This window comes from Scyliorhinus torazame, chromosome 1, assembly GCF_047496885.1.
Source record: "Scyliorhinus torazame isolate Kashiwa2021f chromosome 1, sScyTor2.1, whole genome shotgun sequence".
In the NCBI taxonomy this organism is placed as follows: Eukaryota; Metazoa; Chordata; class Chondrichthyes; order Carcharhiniformes; family Scyliorhinidae; genus Scyliorhinus; species Scyliorhinus torazame.
The window spans coordinates 278,529,044-278,550,396 of NC_092707.1; the positions used below are offsets into that span (position 1 = coordinate 278,529,044).

General features: G+C 43.5%; 1 protein-coding gene across 9 annotated transcripts in view; it reads right to left on the bottom strand.

Annotated features, from left to right (window-relative positions):
- esf1 (ESF1, nucleolar pre-rRNA processing protein, homolog (S. cerevisiae)) overlaps positions 1–21,353 on the bottom strand; it is a 103,599-nt gene that overhangs the window by 14,359 nt on the left and 67,887 nt on the right. For all 9 annotated transcript variants that reach the window (XM_072506567.1, XM_072506580.1, XM_072506521.1 and 6 more), the window contains exon 11: positions 7,614–7,756. In XM_072506567.1, the coding sequence (XP_072362668.1) occupies positions 7,614–7,756 (143 nt within the window). The remainder of the gene's footprint in view (positions 1–7,613; positions 7,757–21,353) is intronic.

A 21,353-nucleotide genomic window follows, 5' to 3' on the forward strand; every position in this document is an offset into this window, starting at 1 on the left:
GGTTTAACATTTCGAATTAAGTCCCATCTCCATGTGTAATGGGTCAATGGACACTTATATGTTATAATCAAAATGGCAAGGGGTGAAATGGACTAATGTGATTAACACATTCCTCAAATAGTGAAGCAGTTGAGGCTTGCAAGCAGCAAAATCTGGGCAACCAGACTTCGGCTCATAAATGCCTAATGTGGCTTTTAGAGCAAGTCAGAGGCTGGCTATTCTGGGCAGCAAGTGGTTCATAGAATCCCTACAATGCAGATGGAGGCCTTTCAGCCAATCGGGTCTGCACTGATCCTATGAAAGAGCACTTTACCTAGGCCCAATCCCCCACCCTATCCCCATAATCCCACCTTGGGGCAATTTAGCATAGCCAATCCACCTAACCTGCACATCTTTGGACTCTCCACCATTCACAAGTTAGGAGTGTGATGGGATACTCTCAACTTGGCTGAATGGGTGAAACCCAGCAATGAAAAAGGAAAAACCATTCTGCTTGATCGTCACCCCATTGACTGGCTTAAACATTGACTCTTTCCCCCATGGACGCACTATGACGCACTATCCAGTACTATCCACAGGATGCCCTGCAGCAAATCACTATGCCTACTATGTCTTCCGGACTCCATGAAAATCCAGCCCAATAACTGTTCCTTTCTCCGCAGATGCTGCCAGACTTGCTAAATATTTCCAGCATTTTCTTTTATTTCAGATTTCCATCAACTGCACTATTTTGCTTTATGAGAATCCCTCAGATTGCAGTAGTCCACCGTTTATACACTATACAGAGAAATGAGTTTGGACAATCTCAATCCAGTTTTAATACAAAACAGTTCCTCATCCTCACTCTAAGGCCACAGGATGGTTGAGGTTGGAAATGAATGAAAATGAAAATCGCTTATCGTCACGAGTAGCTTCAATGAAGTTACTGTGAAAAGCCCCTAGTCGCCACATTCCGGCGCCTGTTCGGGGAGGCTGATACGGAAATTGAACCGTGCTGCTGGCCTGCCTTGGTCTGCTTTAAAAGCCAGCGATTTAGCCCAGTGAGCTGAACCAGCCCCTATAGAATAAAATGACACACTGATGCAGTAAGGGTGGAATTAGTTTGGAGTAGAATGTTGTAGCAATGTCTATTCTGCATCGGGTTGTGCTACATCTGACTTGGTAGAGCTTAATGCTGACACTGGTGGTCGTGAAAAACGCTACCTAAATGCCGAGAATTGCTTTCTCCATCACTAACATTGCTCATCTTAATGAGCAAAATTTTAGAGTGCTGGATGAAATGACCCAATTGCTGAAGGTTCAACTCTTGTGATCGCTTTGGCATAGTTACATTCAGTGGTCTGTATTTGCTTGACATGCCAATCTCCAAGTTGGATGACATCACAATGCATAATTCTCTGTAGCTTAGCTATATTCTCTCGGAGCACATTACTTCATTTAGATAGATGATATCAGAGATTGTCCCTTTCAGTTTACCTTGGATGGTTATATTTGGCAAGGTAACCTCAGTCTACTTCGACATCATCCACAATGCTGTCAAAACGCATTACAGAATAAATTTTAATTGGTTAGCTTTCGGAAGGATCGAAGTTTAAAAAATACTGAATTTAATCAAAATTACAATTTGTCAATTAAATATTTCTCCAGAGATTGCTTGAAGTGTGAACAGAAGATGTACATTATCGAGCAGCATAAAAAGTTTCCTATTTAAAATCCCGGTGTGCCAATTCAATTTTAAAAATCTATTAAGCTACTCACAACTGCGAAATGTTCCACAAATTGTTTAACATTTGGTAAAATAGTTGCTCACAGATGACACTACAAAAGAGACCAAAATGTTTAAATTCCACATTGCTCTTTTTTGATTACTGAAGTTGGAGTGACGCACTACTGCAATATTCCTACTCGCGTGTCTCTATAATTGAGACAGACAGCCGGCAGACTACCCTTCCCATATGGATTCAATCTGGCAGCTCGGTTGTCATGACGCTTAGTCTTGTTTTAACATCTGAAACCAACAGGCAGCCAAAAATGTCAATATAGACAGATATTAAAATCTACATAATATTAGTTGTTAGCACAACCATAGCAGGCCACCACATACCATAAATATGGACAATGCACAAGTACCTAAACTGTGCCCAGAGTATAATTCAACCCAACTATAGTCTGGCAAAAATCAAAGGGTTGCTCATTAAATGGACCTCTCCTTTCCTTAAATTTCCACAGCTATGAAATAGAGAAGCATTTTTGGAGAAGGAGGTGAACTTTCTATTTTAAAAAAAAATAAAACAAAAGGCTTAAGTTTCACCTCACTAAATTTTATAAAGCCCGATATCGCAGAACAGAGTTTTAGACAGCAAGGTGGTGCAGTGGTTAGCACTGTTGCCTCATGGCACCGAGGACCTGGGATCAATCCCGGCTCCAGGTCACTGTTCATGTGGAGTTTGCACATTCTCCACGTGTCTGCGTGGGTCTCACCCCCCCACAACCCAAGGATGTGCAGGGTAGGTGGATTGTCCACGCTAAATTGGAAAAAAAATGAATTGGGTACTCTAAATTTATATTTTAAAAAAATTCTAGACAGTGGATGTGTCACATCTTACTGTCCAGACGCACATTAATTCTGACAATTGCATAACACAGGTTGCAGCAAGGATTTAATTGTGTATAATCAGTTATGTGAAGATCATATTCTTCAATATTTCAATCATCTCTTCCTTTCCCATATTTCAGAAAAGCAGATACCAAATTAGAAGGCCTTAAACACATCATATTTTCAAGCATGTCCCCAGCACAAAGTATTGAACTGATCAGAGAACCGCTATCTGTTAAGTTAACAATGCCACTTTGGTTGAATTCAATCAGGTGCCAACAGCTACCAAACAGTAACAAGGAGCCACACCAGACTATTAAAACAGTTTAAATCGTTTTGAAAAACAGGCAGAACCAAAACAACTGACATCGTTTTTACTCGTCACTCCTGCTATTAAAGAGGCTATTAAAGAGTTCTTAAGAGGTAGCTCCATGTAAATGCTATACTGGGTGCATCGACAAATTCAGGAGTGACTACATTGATATGGATTCACCACTAGCAGTGGACAGATACCAAACTATTCTTCTGACTCAAAACGTTTCCATGGAGAGAATATTCTTCCTTGTGAAACTTCATAGAATAGCCCTTGCTGTCAAAGATGTGTGTACGGTAAATGGTACACCTCTGGCTCCTTGCCAGGGTCCATAGGTAGGGAGGACCTGATCTTCATTCTCAGCCGCAAGGCTTGTTGGGTGGTCATGGTCCTGATGGAAGTGTTAACTCTGTTTTTGTCTCCACAGACCAGTGCCAGACAGACTGAGTATTTTCAGCATTGACCCTCTTTACTTCTGCAAGCCACATTGCTTAGACAACTCTGCGTTTGATGGGTGAAAAAACTCGTGCAAAGCTTTTGATAGACTACCGAGAAGTGATTTCAACATATTTAAAACTCAGTTACTGGTAATGCAAACACACAAGCTGTAAAGACCACAAATGAGTTATTAATCAGTACAAAAAAGTTCTTATTTTGATCAAGGAGTGAGGTGGGCTAGCATACAGTGGTTAGTCTATGAACAATGTGTACTTGGGGTAGTAGGAAAGGGAGGATTGACTGGAGCATTCTACTGGAGATGGTTTGTAATTGAATGTGTGGCTGTACAGAATATGTTATGATCCATTTCACTTCTCCAACAAGTTGCTGGAGTTTGTTTTGAAGTTAATAGCTTCCAAACCAAAATAAAACATGAGCCCCAACTTGTCAAACTCAAGTGATTTTCATTTTAAAGTTTTGTGTCCCACTGGCCTGCAAAATCCTTTCATGCTCTATGCTTCACTCCCTTGCTTGGAATGTGACCACAATAAACATCAAAACCACATTCCACAAAATAACAACTCCTACTTACATTTACGTAGAACCTTTGGTGTAGAAAAACACACAACGGCACTTCACAGTGAAGTGATCGGACCACAATGTCATTTTTGAAAATAGAAGTTAGAAAAGGAGAAAGCACAACGTCAAACTACATCTGTACTTGATCAAGACTCTCTGAAGCTCTTCAATAAAGGGGTCACATAATCGACTCAAGTCAAAGGCAAGGTGGCAGAATGGATTGAAAGATAGTTATAGAATTCAGAATTTTAAAAAAGGAATCAAGGGAGGGTTCTTGAACAAAGGTGGGTCCTTGAAATGGCTGGAAGGCCATGTGTGCGTATGTATATTTGGACTCTGGAACTGTAGGGATATTGCGTCAAAATATACAGATGATACCAAATTGGGGTGGGGGTGCACAGCTAATAATGTAAAGGACTGCACCAAATTACAGGAAGATACAAACAGGCTTTCAGAAAGGACAACTAAATGGCAAAAGAAATTCAATGTAGTGAAGTATCCGACATTGCAACATTAACCCCAAAAAGTACTTAATTGATTATTAGCAGTGAGAAATTTGGTGGTCGTGAAAAACGCTACCTAAATGCAAGTTTAAAAAAAAAAGTAAGGCAGTTCATTTAGTGAGGGGGGGGGGGGGGTGCGAGAGAGGTTGCTAATTACTTGGAAGGTAGAGGAGCAAAGTGATCTGGGATACAGATGCACAAATTGATAAAAGTTACAATATAGGTTGATGCAGCCATAAAGCATGCAGAGTACTGTGGTTCATTTCTAGAGTGAAGCATCATCATGGCCTGAAACCATTAACTCTGTTTCCTCCCACATATGCTGCCTGAATTGCTGAGCTTTACAGCAAAATGTTTGATTTCAGAAAACTAAAGCAACACGGTAATGTTACATTTTTATAGAAATTTGGTTGGATCACACCAAGTACTGTGTACAATTCTGGTTTCCATACTACAAAAAGGACATCGAAGCACTGAAGATTTACAAACACGTTACCAGAATTAAGAGGGTGTGGCTGTCAGGGATGCGAGAGAAGGCTTTCTCTTTTGGGTGGGGGGGGTGTAGAGCTCAAGAGGAAATCTAATTCATGTCTTTAAAATTACAGAGGATTTCAATAACATGGATATGGGGAAACTGAAGTCCAGAAAAAGGAGGAATATATACCACTCACAGATCAAAGAAATAATTTGCTTATATTGCGTGATGAGAAACTGGACAATGCTGCCACGTGGATTAGTTGATGCTGATAGCTTTGTTGCGTCTATGAGAGGCTTGACGTATGCGCAAGAGAGCTGGAGAACAGTGGTATATGGGGGCAGGATGAGAACAGGTAATTAGGGCAGGTCTGTGTAGAGTATAAACATCGACACGAACCCATTGGCAGCGCTGCCCTGTTCACGGGTTTCCCTACAGTGCGGGGGGTGGCTTCAATGGGAAATCCCATTGACAACAGCGGGAGCAGACAATCCTGCCGCCAGCGAATGGCGCACTGCCGAGAAACATGCAGCTGGGAGTCAGAGAATCCCGTCCCATGTCTGCACTGGCTCTTCGAATGAGCAATTCACTTAGTGCCATTTTCCTGCCTTCTCCCATAAACCTGCACATTGTTCCTTTTCAACAAACAGCCTAATTCCCTTCTGAAAGCCTCAATGAACCTGCCTCCACCTCACGCTCAGACAACGCATTCCAGATCTTTACTATCCGCTATGAGAAAACGTTTTTCCTCGTATCGCTCCTGCTTCTTACGCCAATTACTTTAAACTGTGCTCTCTGGTTCTTGATCCTTTCACAAGTGGGAACAGTGTCTCCCTATCTACTCTAAGCAGACTGCTCATGATTTTGAGTCCCTCTCTCAAATCTGCACTCAACCTTCACTTCTCCAAGGATATCAATCCTAACTTTCTGTCTTCACACCCAAGGTTCCTCAGCCCTGGAATAATTTTTGTGAACCTTTTCTGCAATCTCTCGAATGTTTTCACATCCTTCCTAATGTTCCCAGAACCGTACACTGATTAGTGCTTTAAGTGCATTTACCCCATTTTCCACAGTTGAAACTTTTAATTCCGAAAACTAAAAGTTATACTCTCGAACACATGAACCATGTGGGACTTGAAACTCCTGACTGAATAAAAGGCCAGAATTAGTACCTGTGAGGGAGGCTGTGTATAGGTTAACGGTTATCAATTAGATACTTTATTTGGTTTGACTCTGTATGTACATTTAAAACTGAATATCGACATTTTTATGGCCAAGTATAAATATGTAACGTACAGGATGGCATTTTCTCATCAGAGTTATGTTCTCAGTACGCTTGTATAATAGGGAAGAAAACTGAATGAAAATTGTTACAAATTGACCATTCTCCATTTTCATAGGAAACCAGTTGTTTAATAGTGTTACATTAACCAGCAATGGGGCTAATCAACTTTGCTTGGTCACCTATTATGGCAACTTCCTTCACAAAATCATCCAAAGCATCTGGATCACATATGATGCTAGTGTGCCCCTTGATCTTTGGAGAACTAAATTCCCTCAGCACCTTGCATAAGAGGCCGCTTTCAATCACACATCTGCAAGATTTAAAAAGAAAATTCCAATCCTGTACAATACGCACGATTCGGCCAAATTGCCAGGCTGTCTTCTCAGAACTGTGTAAATTGAAACTTTAAAATCAGGTTGCCAAAGGCCCCCCCGCACCCCCGCTGGCTGTACAATCTTTGAATGTTTAAAATATTAATTTAACAGATTGCCAGTGCTTTAGTTTCAACATCCATAAAATGGAAATTACCAGTGCAATTCAGCTGGAAACTCAGGGATTTCTCATTTTCCAACTTCAATAGGAATTTGATACATTGGTTTATCCTCTTTCGATGTTTTAGCTGCAGTTTATTACATAATTCCCATCAGGCCCAGACTATACTTCCAATACATGGGCTCTATTTACTCCCTTCACGTAAACTATTTGTTTACTGATTTTTCTAACTTGCAAAACATGTTTCACCCATCCTCCCTGTTTGCAAAATGGTTTCAAGAGGAAGCTCACAGAAATGTACAGAGGCTAAAAGACCAGCACTTTGCTTAGACAATTTTGGTTGGTTCGAATTTTGTTGCTAAAATCTCCACAGGGTTAATGGACAGTTTCATGAAACACACTGCGATCCACATAATCCAGTTAGCAGAAAGATCCTACCAACAGTCATGTTTAGAAGCATGAATCAAATGAGTGCCAGACACTAATTCAATATTTACTTCTTCTCTGAAAAAGTCCAAACAGTTAAATTAAGCTAGCACATTCTGAAACTTGACAAATTTTAATGATCAAAGTTAGTTTCCAACTTTCTGGGTGGATCAAGAAGACGTTTATTTTGCTTTAATCACAGAAGACGCTTAATGATGTTTATCCTGGCAGTCACACGAAGATTAGAAATATGCAGAATGCCTTTTTTTCCCCTCCGAAAAAAAACATCAGGCCCGATTGTCATTCAAGTTATAAATTAAAAGAGATTATTTAAGCATGGTATGCGGTTTCCAAGTAAACAGAATTGTCTGGGGACCAGCCAATATTTGTTATTCACAGAAATTTATCATGTTTGTATAAAGGATCACATCCTAACTTTGCCTCATTTTCTCTGCAATGAAGGAGAAATAAGAAATAAGAATTTAATGTTATAAATGACTAATTACCTCCTGATCTTCAGTTTTGTTCTTTTTATTTCTCTTCTGTTGCTTCTTGTCCTTTCTCTTCTCCAAGTACTGTTCCCATGGCGTCAGTATGGTACCTCTCTCCAATTTCTTCTTTACAATTGCCTCTGTTGTTTCTTTCAGACCTGAAATAAGATGCAACATTTCTAATTGAACGCAAGATGTACAAAATACTCGGATGATCGAAGGAGGCTCCAGTTTCAAAATTCAATAATGTTGCAAAGTATTATAGTGTTCAGACATTAGGCGCAATTTCCCCCCAAAATGTTGAAGTGTGGTCTCTGGCAGGAATTGCACCGCGTGATCCAGATCCCAATCCCCTAAATTATTTTGGAGGTTGTGGTGATTTGCACCTTGAATGAAGTGTGTTGGACCTAATGAGAACGCCCCCTCCCCAGCTTCAATCTCACCCCCTGGGAATTCTGGTCTTGTACAAAATATTCTTCTGGCGGGTTTTCCAGGAAACACTCGGATCTGTAACTCAGGGTTTTTCAAACTGGGGGGGGGGGCACAACCCGTGGGTCGCCAAGCGTTTGGTCGCGGCGGTCTCGATCTCAGGAGAAGCACCCAAAGTCCGCAACCGGCTTTTAAGAATGCCGGCCGCGACCAACCTATAAATGCAAATGCTGGAATCTTCCCACCAGGAGCGGCGGTAAAAAACAAGTTACATGCCCGGGCCATACACTGACATCACGTGTCCTGTACGTCCATGCTTTGGGTGTGAAGTCATGGGAGGAGAGGTTTCTCCATTTTGTAGCTGCCAGCAAGCAAGTAACAGGACTGTGAAGAACTAAAGAGGGTCGTTTTGTAATAAGGAGGCGAGGGCCAGAGACACAAACAGGGAAGGATGATGACTGCGTTTGGCACCCTGAAGAAATAGATGCTTTCCAAAAGTCATTGAACGTTTGGCAAGTGTGAGTACAAAGCCAAAACTATTATATGTTCCTCACACTGCTACGACACATAGAAGAAAACAATGTTCATAATATAGACTGGCAAGCCTTAGTCTGTCACATCTGGCTGTGCTGATCAACAGTTTTTGTCACTACTTTCCAGAAAAGTTTCAGATTTTGAAAGAGAAGAGGTGGGTAAAAGATCCATTTGAGTTTGAGAAGTCAATTATTAACTGACAGCGGCTCCAAATGAAGAGACTGAACTTCTGCGTCTCACCTATGACAGCACATTAAAAACACGCCACAGGGCCATGAGGCTGTCAGCATTCTGAAGTAGCGTCTCAGAGGAATATCCAGTGCTGAATAAAACAAGCATTTTGTTGCTATTGCCCTTCACAACAACCTACATGTGAGAAGTTGGATTTTCTGGTCCTCACAAAGATGAAGATGGTACACAGGAACTGCGCATTGTCCTCTCCTCCTGTGAACCTGATTGGAGTGAGACCGTGAGGACCAAGCAGGCTCACCTAGCACATTAAAGGTAAACAAAAATGGTATGTTATGAAGGTTAGCCGGTTGGTAAAAGTGGAGTCCGGGGAAAAAAGGTTTGAAAAACACTGCTGTAATCTGAATCGAACTGGATCCAACATTTCTTTCCCGTGTTTCTCCAAAAGGACACCTGCTCTATGACCCAAAAAGATAGCAAGGGTGGGATGTCACCTTAGAATAGTCCTACCTCCTCTTCATGGCTGTGCCACACTCATTCAAGCACTCCAATCCTCCCTGAAGATCCCTAGGAAACTTCTGGACGATGTTAATGGGCTGAAGCATGCTTTGCTGTCATCACCTGGTTTTTGAATTCAGAATTGATCCACAGGCTTTCAGTGTCTCCCATTTTTTCTTTAATTTCCTTGGGTTTGGCTTTCACTACTGTAGCTAAACCTCTATATGTCTTTATTACTTCTTTTCATTTTCTAATATAAAAGATGAGGCATCGTTGGTGACGCAATTATACCATTTATGCCACGGTCAGAAATAAGAGAGCTCAATTCCTACTCCAGAGAACAGAAAACAATCTAAACCGACACTTCAGGAAAGCACTAAGGGGGTGCCATATTGTCAGTGGTGCGGTCTTCAAAGGAAACATTACGTTTTTTCAGGTGGAACATAAAAGATCCCACAACACTATTTTGTAAAAGAGGAAGGAAGTTTTCCTGGCCATCATTCATCCCTCAGCAAACATCAAAAACCAAAACATAGATTATCTAGATATTTGTCACATTGCTCTTGGTGGGTCCTTGCTGTGCACAAATAAGCTGCTGCATTTCCCAACATTAGCCAGTGAGGCTAGAAATAGGAAGATAGAGCAGACAAACACGTGGCTAAACAGCTGGTGTAGGAGGGAGGGTTTCCGTTATCTGGACCACTGGGAGCTCTTCCGGGGCAGGTGTGACCTGTATAAGATGGACGGGTTGCATCTAAACCGGAGAGGCATAAATATCCTGGCCGCGAGGTTTGCTAGTGTCACACGGGAGGGTTTAAACTAGTATGGCAGGGGGTGGGCACGGGAGCAATAGGTCAGAAGGTGAGGGCATTGAGGGAGAACTAGGGAATAGGGACAGTGTGGCTCTGAGGCAGAGCAGACAGGGAAAAGTTGCTGAACACAGCGGGTCTGGTGGCCTGAAGTGCATATGTTTTAATGCAAGGAGCATTACGGGTAAGGCAGATGAACTTAGAGCTTGGATTACTACTTGGAACTATGATGCTGTTGCCATTACAGAGACCTGGTTGAGGGAAGGGCAGGATTGGCAGCTAAACGTTCCAGGATTTAGATGTTTCAGGCGGGATAGAGGGGGATGTAAAAGGGGAGGCGGAGTTGCGCTACTTGTTCGGGAGAATATCACAGCTATACTGCGAGAGGACACCTCAGAGGGCAGTGAGGCTATATGGGTAGAGATCAGGAATAAGAAGGGTGCAGTCACAATGTTGGGGGTATACTACAGGCCTCCCAACAGCCAGCGGGAGATAGAGGAGCAGATAGGTAGACAGATTTTGGAAAAGAGTAAAAACAACAGGGTTGTGGTGATGGGAGACTTCAACTTCCCCAATATTGACTGGGACTCACTTAGTGCCAGGGGCTTAGACGGGGCAGAGTTTGTAAGGAGCATCCAGGAGGGCTTCTTAAAACAATATGTAAACAGTCCAACTAGGGAAGGGGCGGTACTGGACCTGGTATTGGGGAATGAGCCCGGCCAGGTGGTAGATGTTTCAGTAGGGGAGCATTTCGGTAACAGTGACCACAATTCAGTAAGTTTTAAAGTACTGGTGGACAAGGATAAGAGTGGTCCGAGGATGAATGTGCTAAATTGGGGGAAGGCTAATTATAACAATATTAGGCGGGAACTGAAGAACATAGATTGGGGGCGGATGTTTGAGGGCAAATCAACATCTGACATGTGGGAGGCTTTCAAGTGTCAGTTGAAAGGAATACAGGACAGGCATGTTCCTGTGAGGAAGAAAGATAAATACGCCAATTTTCGGGAACCTTGGATGACGAGTGATATTGTAGGCCTCGTCAAAAAGAAAAAGGAGGCATTTGTCAGGGCTAAAAGGCTGGGAACAGACGAAGCCTGTGTGGCATATAAGGAAAGTAGGAAGGAACTTAAGCAAGGAGTCAGGAGGGCTAGAAGGGGTCATGAAAAGTCATTGGCAAATAGGGTTAAGGGAAATCCCAAGGCTTTTTACACGTACATAAAAAGCAAGAGGGTAGCCAGGGAAAGGGTTGGCCCACTGAAGGATAGGCAAGGGAATCTATGTGTGGAGCCAGAGGAAATGGGCGAGGTACTAAATGAATACTTTGCATCAGTATTCACCAAAGAGAAGGAATTGGTAGATGTTGAGTCTGGAGAAGGGTGTAGTAGATAGCCTGGGTCACATTGAGATCCAAAAAGACGAGGTGTTGGGTGTCTTAAAAAATATTAAGGTAGATAAGTCCCCAGGGCCTGATGGGATCTACCCCAGAATATTGAAGGAGGCTGGAGAGGAAATTGCTGAGGCCTTGACAGAAATCTTTGGATCCTCGCTGTCTTCAGGGGATGTCCCGGAGGACTGGAGAATAGCCAATGTTGTTCCTCTGTTTAAGAAGGGTAGCAAGGATAATCCCGGGAACTACAGGCCGGTGAGCCTTACTTCAGTGGTAGGGAAATTACTGGAGAGAATTCTTCGAGACAGGATTTACTCTCATTTGGAAGCAAATGGACGTATTAGTGAGAGGCAGCACGGTTTTGTGAAGGGGAGGTCGTGTCTCACTAACTTGATAGAGTTTTTCGAGGAGGTCACTAAGATGATTGATGCAGGTAGGGCAGTAGATGTTGTCTATATGGACTTCAGTAAGGCCTTTGACAAGGTCCCTCATGGTAGACTAGTACAAAAGGTGAAGTCACACGGGATCAGGGGTGAACTGGCAAGGTGGATACAGAACGGGCTAGGCCATAGAAGGCAGAGGGTAGCAATGGAGGGATGCTTTTCTAATTGGAGGGCTGTGACCAGTGGTGTTCCACAGGGATCAGTGCTGGGACCTTTGCTCTTTGTAGTATATATAAATGATTTGGAGGAAAATGTAACTGGTCTGATTAGTAAGTTTGCAGACGACACAAAGGTTGGTGGAATTGCGGATAGCGATGAGGACTGTCTGAGGATACAGCAGGATTTAGATTGTCTAGAGACTTGGGCGGAGAGATGGCAGATGGAGTTTAATCCGGACAAATGTGAGGTAATGCATTTTGGAAGGGCTAATGCAGGTAGGGAATATACAGTGAATGGTAGAACCCTCAAGAGTATTGAAAGTCAAAGAGATCTAGGAGTACAGGTCCACAGGTCATTGAAAGGGGCAACACAGGTGGAGAAGGTAGTCAAGAAGGCATACGGCATGCTTGCCTTCATTGGCCGGGGCATTGAGTATAAGAATTGGCAAGTCATGTTGCAGCTGTATAGAACCTTAGTTAGGCCACACTTGGAGTATAGTGTTCAATTCTGGTCGCCACACTACCAGAAGGATGTGGAGGCTTTAGAGAGGGTGCAGAAGAGATTTACCAGAATGTTGCCTGGTATGGAGGGCATAAGCTATGAGGAGCGATTGAATAAACTCGGTTTGTTCTCACTGGAACGAAGGAGGTTGAGGGGCGACCTGATAGAGGTATACAAAATTATGAGGGGCATAGACAGAGTGGATAGTCAGAGGCTTTTCCCCAGGGTAGAGGGGTCAATTACTAGGGGGCATAGGTTTAAGGTGAGAGGGGCAAGGTTTAGAGTAGATGTACGAGGCAAGTTTTTTTACGCAGAGGGTAGTGGGTGCCTGGAACTCACTACCGGAGGTGGTAGTGGAAGCAGGGACGATAGGGACATTTAAGGGGCATCTTGACAAATATATGAATAGGATGGGAATAGAAGGATACGGACCCAGGAAGTGTAGAAGATTGTAGTTTCGTCGGGCAGTATGGTCGGCACGGGCTTGGAGGGCCGAAGGGCCTGTTCCTGTGCTGTACATTTCTTTGTTCTTTGTTATACTTCAAAAGCACTCTGTAACATCTTGAGCTTTTGAAAGGCACTATATTTGTGCAAATTCATTCCACTGCCTCAGGTTATGTTTACATCCATTAAGTTGTGTGTTCATTTACCATTATTTAAGTTCTGAAAGACGGCTGGAGCTTAATGTGTCTTTTGTTTTCTGACAGCATTTCCAGTTTTGGGACCTGCATCATGTTCATGAAGAACAAAACGTTTTTTCCAACTGATCAATTAAGAATTGTTTCTTGAACAAAAGTGCATTGTGTAATGAACACAAGAGATAGGTGGCACATAATGAAGTCTGTAATGCAAAATAAAAAACTAGCACTTGGTTTGGAAGTTCCTGGTTATTTATAACGCTTAGCAGCCGATTTTGCGCCCACGTTCGCCGCCTGCGAGACCAGCAACGCAGGTGCTATATACTGCGAGAGTCGTGAAAAATGATTCCCGTCGGCGAGATCACATATCTTGATTTTCCCACCCCTCATCGGTGGTGTAACGCGGTTCAAGCCCAGAAAAGGAAGGTAGCATTGTGGATAGCACAATTGCTTCACAGCTCCAGGGTTCCAGGTTCGATTCCGGCTTGGGTCACTGTCTGTGCAGAGTCTGCACATCCTCCCCGTGTCTGTGTGGGTTTCCTCCGGGTGCTCCGGTTTCCTCCCACAGTCCAAAGATGTGCAGGTTAGGTGGATTGGCCATGATGAATTGCCCTTAGTATCCAAAATTGCCCTTAGTGTTGGGTAGAGATTTTGCGTAGGGCACTCTTTCCAAGAGCCGGTGCAGACTCAATGGGCCAAATGGCCTCCTTCTGCACTGTAAATTCAATGATAATCTATGATTAATCTAAGACAAAGGTTCGGCACAACATCGTGGGCCGAAGGGCCTGTTCTGGGCTGTATTTTTCTATGTTCTATATACATGCTAATGAATCTGCATATCATTAAACAGCCACCCATCACACGATCCCTCCCTCAATGAATATTCAACCCGCATCGACATGACACAGCTTTAGAAAGACAAGAAACAGTTGAAGGAATCCCACTGTGGGTGCCAAGATAATTATAACCCCGGGGGACAATGGGGAGAGGAGGACATGCCGGGCAGTGCCCTAGCACTTCCCCTGCCACAGGTTGGCAGTGCCAGCCTATTCCAACCTGTGCCCGGGGTAAGCCCTCTGGGGAGTACAACTGGTGGAGGGTTCCCATTAAATGTGGTGGTGGGATAGAGGTCTGATGCCTTTGAAGGGGGGGGGACTGGGAGAGACCCGGCATTGAGGAGAGACACCTAGCAGTGAGGGGTGGGGGAAGAGGAGACAGACACCTGACAGTGAGGGGGGGGGGGGGGGGGGGGGAGTGAAGAATCCCTCATAATTGTGCCACGAGAGGTGGGGAAGAGACCCCCCAATACCTTTGTGGTGGAGGTCTGGCAGCAGTTTCACCTCAGATCAGATCGGGTTACCCATTAAAGATGGCAGCCCGATCTCTGCCAGCTCTATCAGGCCCCACCCCGCTATACTAATGGCGTAAACCACAACAGACCCCCACTGATTTTCTTTTGTCACAGTGGCTCAAGATCTGGTCTGAAAACGTGGCAGTGCAGCTGGAGCGATATACTGTGGTTTTCAGTCAAAGCTTGATGCTGTGACAAATTATGGGAAAATTCCGCCCTTAATTTAATAACATGAAACCCTATTAGTACTTAATCTAGTCATCACTGTAGAACGTTAAGCCACATTCTCATATTCTTGCTCATACAATTTTAATTGTGTCCCTTCACACGGGAGGTTTCAGGGCTATTGATTACACAAATTATTGAATCCCAGAGAACAGCAATACATATTACATGCAGGAATACTGGGAAATGGCAGTCTAGTAGCACGTCCTTTCAGATTTCAAAACAATTTTCAGTGTACCGTTTAACTAAAACAAGATGTTTTGATATTCCTGGCAACAACTAATAGACAATTTTGAGCATTCTGCAGCACTGGCACAGACATTCGTGATTATTCCAAAAAGGGATAGCGTTTCATCACCAGACTTAATTTTATTACCAGCAGTCAGAGCATGTCCCCTCACAAATTAGACAGTCTTTTTTGGCCCCTCCACGCTCTCATTCTTCCTTTCCCAAACACAAATTTTACTTCCATCCTATTTTCAATCAAGACTGTTTTATGTTCTGGCAATGCGTCCATAAGAATGTATTAGCATCATTCAGGAGATTGTTACTTTAACATTATTAGAGATCAATTTGCAATGGTTGAGGAGAAAATGTGATAAATATTCTGGATTTCATATTTTCAAGTGGAAATAAGAAATGGTCAACCCACGTCTTTCTTCAAACTCATGACAAACATGAGTCTTGATAAACATGCTTTTTACTACTATGATATTGCAGAGTCCCATTCCAGCTCACCTATCTATGAATTGCAATTCCCTTTATCTGCCTTCACCTCTTTACACAGTCTGATGTTTCCTGAACACCAGGCAGAGACCTATCTCATAATTAACTTGTGTTATATACAAGAGTTAGTGACTCTATCAGTTCACTGGTTACCATTCCAACTGCATCGGACAAAGACAAAAAGGCAGCTATTCAGCCAAAATAATGGATGTCAAAAACCACAGTCGTTTTGAGCACTGTGCTTGCTTGTAGTTTAACATCTGGTATACTGCATTTATTAAAACAAACATTAAACGTCACAAATATGATGGGATGAACATCGGAGAACGTATTGTGATTGGGGCTTTAGGTGGCATACATTACCAGAGGGAAATCTGGGTTTTGGAAGTTTTCACTGAGCCCACAGATTAGATGGCAGTTTTCAAATCAAGACCGACGAGCACCGTGTCCATAAGAGATTATCAGCATCATTTGGGAGCTTGTAACTCCATTCAGTTTTGAATTTTTTTTTGTAAAATATTTTTATTCTCCATTTTCACATTTTCTTCAGAATTTACACCCCACCAACAAGCAGTAAACGGTAACAAATACAAAGTCAATCCCCTTATCAACAACAACGATCCCATCCTCCCACCACCCCAAACAACGGCCCAACTGACAATATAAGCATCAAATAAAACAAACCCTCCCACGATAGGAAAAGCAAAGGAAAAAAAAAGGAATCAGGAATCGCCTATGGTCACCATTGACCTATAGAGTCCACCCCCCCTCCCCCTAACATTCAATGCCATCCAATCCCCGAACGAGTACCATAGATGACACCCATGAATTGTAAACCCCCCCTCCCCGACTCCTCCCCTCCACTTCCTTTTATAAAACTCCTCCCCCCAACCTCTGTTCCTTCCCCCCCAACTTTCCACCCCGGCTAGACTCATCGGAACCTGTTCTGCCAGGCTCCGATGGCCGCAGCCCCTCCCCCCACCTCACTCCCGTTCACTGGCTGGCTTAAACCGGCCAGCGTGGAGGCCCCCGCCTGGGTCTCTTTCCCCCTCCCCGCCCGGGTCTCTTTCCCCCTTGCCCGGTCCCAGGAAAACCAAGAAATCCCCTTTAGCACACAAACCCCGCATACACACCCAAGCCCAAAGAACCATCATTGCAAGTGAAAGTCCCATCTCTTCCCTTGCCCAATTATATATACAACATTGGCTAATTTAGCACATACACCAGCACGCAGTGAAAAAATACAGTTACATGAGGCTACATCGGTGCATGACCATTTCTCAATTCAGCCACAGTCCTTCTGCCTTTGCAAACTCCTCCGCTACTTCCGCCGTCCCAAAATAAAAGTCCTTGGATTTGTAAGTCACCCTCAACTTAGCTGGGTATACTATGCCACACTGCACCTTACTGATGTACAGTGCCTTCTTCACCCGGCTGAAGGCAGCCCGCCTCCTCGCCAGCTCCACCGTAAAGTCCTGATATATGCGTATACCAGCTCCAGCCCACTGCACCACCCGCTTCTGCTTTGCCCAACACAGGACCTTCTCTTTCACACTGTACCTACGAAAACACAGCATCACTACTCTTGGCGGCTCACTCTCCTTTGGTACAGGCCTCCACGACCGATGAGCCTGATCCAGTTCATATCGGGAGGGATCATCCCTCTCCCCCAATAGTTTCGCCAACGTCATGGCAAAATACTCAGTCGGCCTCGGACCTGCCACTCCTTCGGGCAGATCCACAATCCTCAGATTCTGTCGCCTGGATCGGTTTTCCAAGTCGTCCATTTTGACTCGCAGACCCTTGTTGATCTCTATCACCTTCCGCATCTCCTTCCCCATCGAGGTAAGTTGATCACTGTGTTGCGATAATGTCTGTTCCACTTACTTCAGCGCCTCACCTTGCTCCCACACCTCCGCCACTGCGCTCAATACCGCCACCCTCACCGGGGCAATCGCCTCCTCACCAGCACTTTCAATACCGCCCCATCTCCTTCCTCATCGCCTCCATGTGTTTTGTGAACTGCCTTTCGAGTTCCACGGCCATCACCGTAGTCATTTCTTCAGCCGTGGGCAATGCGGCCTCCCCTGGTGCCCCAGCCTCCACTTTTCTTGCCATCCCCGCGGTGGCCTTTCCGCTCCCCGACGGACTTTCTGCCGCTTTTTTCACGGCCGTTTTTTAACTTATTTTCGACATTTCCCTTCACTGTGCCTTTTCCCTGCTTTTGCCGCCTTTGTTGCCCCTGGGACCGGGCGTTAAACCCCGAAAATGCCGTTCCCGAACGGGAGCCCTCCAATGTGCGGCTGTCTCCCGCCCGCCGTCACCGGAAGCTCCCCAGCCATTCAGTTTTGAAGTTGAAGAAAATTTGGTAAATATTCTGGATTTCACCTCTACAAAGGAAAAGAGAAATAGCAGCCAACCCACACACCTTTCTTCAAACTCATTACAAGCCAGGGGCCAGGAAAATGGAAATGTAACTGTAAATGTCACTCTAAATGCTATACAGGGAGCAAAAGTCAATTTATTTACATGGACTTTCAATATTAACCTTGTTCCAACTTCAGAGACAATTTTGCAGTCTAAACTGTTGTGCATACCAGGCACAATTTTATTTTGCTAAACTTTTGCTACTTCCACATTTGATGTTGTCACTTTCTTTTTAAATTCAATAATCTGCTTCCCCGTTTGAGTTATTTACTCCATTATCTTTCGTTGATTGACTCCCACTCCACCTTTCAGGCCTTTGCAATGAAATAAATATTTGATTAGTACTGATCATCTAAAGACACAACCACGGCATAAAATGACTGATTGGCATGCCCAGAGGAAGTGTGAAGTGGAACTCATAGTCACGCAGCTTTTATTGGTGGCACAACCATTTCCACCGCTTTACAAATATAATGCAAACTGGAAAAAGGTGATCATTTATTTACGTATTGCAGCTGTTGAAATAAGTATAACTGGAAAGCAAATCACCAAACAAATGATAAATTTGAACTGTTTTCATCGAGGTCATGAAGTGGAACATTTCTAGATTTGGGCGACCTATCTGTCAAGTGTATTTCCAACTAACAATGTGTTGAAGCTGTTCAAAATTTTGTATACTTCTCTCATGAAGCATTGAAGGTGGGCATTTGTTTAATGGGCCAAATTTCATAAAAATGCTCAAACCTATACTTCCTCAGGAAATTAAAGAAATTCTACGTGTCCATAATGACCCTTACCAATTTTTATAGATGTACCATAGAAAGTACCCTGTCTGGCTGCATCACATCCTGGTATGGCAACTGCTCGGCCCACGGCCGTAAGAAACTACAGAGAATCATGAACACAGCCCAGTCCATCACACAAACCTGCCTCCCATCCATTGACTCTGTCTACACCTCCAGCTGCCTTGGGAAAGCAGGCAGCATAATCAAAGACCCCTCCCACCCAAGTTATTCTCTCTTCCAACCTCTTCCATCGGGTAGACGATACAAAGGTCTGAGAACACGCACTAATAGGCTCAAAAACAGCTTCTTCCCTGCTGTTACCAGACTCCTGAAGGCCCTCTTATGGACTGAACTAATCTTTCTACACATCTTCTGTACAGTTGTAGCACTATATTCCTATGCTTCACCCGATATCTACGTTTATGTATTTACAACGTGTATTTATCGTATGCTCTATGCTTTCATATATGGAGCGATCTGCTTGGACTGTACACGGAACAATATTTTTCACTGTACCTCAGTACATGTGACAATAAATCTAAATCTAAAACTGCAAAAAGTAATCCAATTATAACCATAAAGAACTAACATCACCATCAGTGGACTAGCCTTTTCAGTCAGCTCTCAGCCTCAAAAGGGGGGAATAATCCATGGTCATCTGGGACAATGCAACTTTCATATTTGTCACTTCATGTGCCCATCTTGTTCACCTTATTGAACTAGCAGCATGCATTCTTCTTTTATTGCAATACCATGTGGATACATTTGAAGATTACAGGGCAAAATGGACATAACACCCAAATGGAGAGACGAGTCCTGTATTATCGCATTAATGTTTAATGTTTAAAATTAACCATTTTTCATTGGTTTGTTCTTTTATCAGTTCTTGAATATGACAGAATAGTTCACTTTAGAATTTCCTGCAATCTTAGCAATTAAAAAACTTTGAAATCTAGCAAAGTGCCCTAACTGTAGAATTTATCAGAATTCAACAAAAATATTTGATTCCCCATTACCTATTCCAAATTTTGTTACCTCCTACCCACAGTTCAATGCCAAAAGTATTGGGTTTCCAAGTGGTGTGGGGTTCCTTCAATGGGAAATCTCATTGACATGTGGTGGGAGTAAAGAATCCTGCCACCAGCAAATGGTGCACCTCCAAGAAATACGCGGCGTGGGGAAACGGAGAATCCAGCCCATTGTATTTTTACAAACTGTCTAGCAGTTCTAGGACTGGTGACCAATTAATTTTACAATAATAAAGGTTGCATTGTTGAGCACATTAACCTCCTCCGCCTCCCCGCTGTCACGTTATTAAACAAGAATTATTTTCAACAAATATGCAAGGCAATTGGAAAACAAGATTAAGGAAGCCTTGCTGCAATAGCACGGGACTTTGGTGAGGCCACATCTGGAGCACTATGTACAATTTTGGTCTCCGTCTCCAAAGAAGGATATACTAGCCTGAGAGGGATTGCAATAAAGGTTCAATGTTTGATTTCAGAATGAAAGGGTTGTTCTCTGAGGAAAGATGAAGCAGAATGGGCCGGTGTTTGGTAATGGTGATCTCATTGAAATATATAAAATTCTTAATGGGTAGATGCCGAGAGGATGCTTCACCTGGCGGGTGAGTCTAGAACTAGGGGAGATTGTTCCAGTATAAAGGATTAGCCATTTCAGACTGAGATGAGAAGAAATTCCTTCACTCAGAAGCTTATGAATCTTTAGAATTTTCTCCCCCGGAGATGAGAATGCTTAGCCGTTTAGTATACTCAAGACTGAGATTGAGATATTTTTGGATTCAAAAGGAATTAAGAGAAATAGGGGATTGGACAGGAAAATGGAAGGGAGGTGGAGGCTCAGTCACGATCTTAACAAATGGAGAAGCAGGCTTGAGGAGTTGTATTACCTGTCCCAGCACCCATCTTTTGTGCATTTGTCAAACAGGGTGATGCTGCACCATTAGTTAGCCTAAACAGCACTCTGTGCTGGAGTGGGGAAATAGCAGCAAGAGCTCGCTATTTGGATTCATCTGACCCTGCTGGAAAGAAGCACCCTGGAATTTCGGGGGAAGAGCAGAACTGATCATGACTGCAGTGTGGGGCTGGTTTAGCACAGTGGGCTAAATAGCTGGCTTGCAATGCAGAACAATGCCAGCAGTGCGGGTTCAATTCCCATACCGGCCTCCCCTAACAGGCGCCGGAATGTGGCGATTAGAGGCTTTTCACAGTAACTTCACTGAAGCCTACTTGTGACAATAAGCGATTATTATTAATATTCTCTCCCTTAAAACAAAAAGCTAGCCAAGATCTTCCCATCTCAAGAAAGAGCAATGGCCATCTGAACAAGGTGTCAGAGAACATCTCATGTTCAGCTCAGCAACTCATGGCTTAAGAGACAAAAGTGCCGAATCAAGCTGTTCAAAGTGGGTTAGATGCAACAACAAGGAAAATCTAAAAAATTCGAAGTGCCACATATATGCCAAGAACATTTGTGAATTACAGTAAATAAATGGGCTCATTTCTTCGGGCAGTGGATACACTGCAGGGCAAGGGGGAAAAGGAACACAATGTGGTTGGGAAGGCAGAAAGCCACGATGATCACTGCTCCATTGTTCTTATCCACATCATTTTTATGGTTAGTGAGCAACA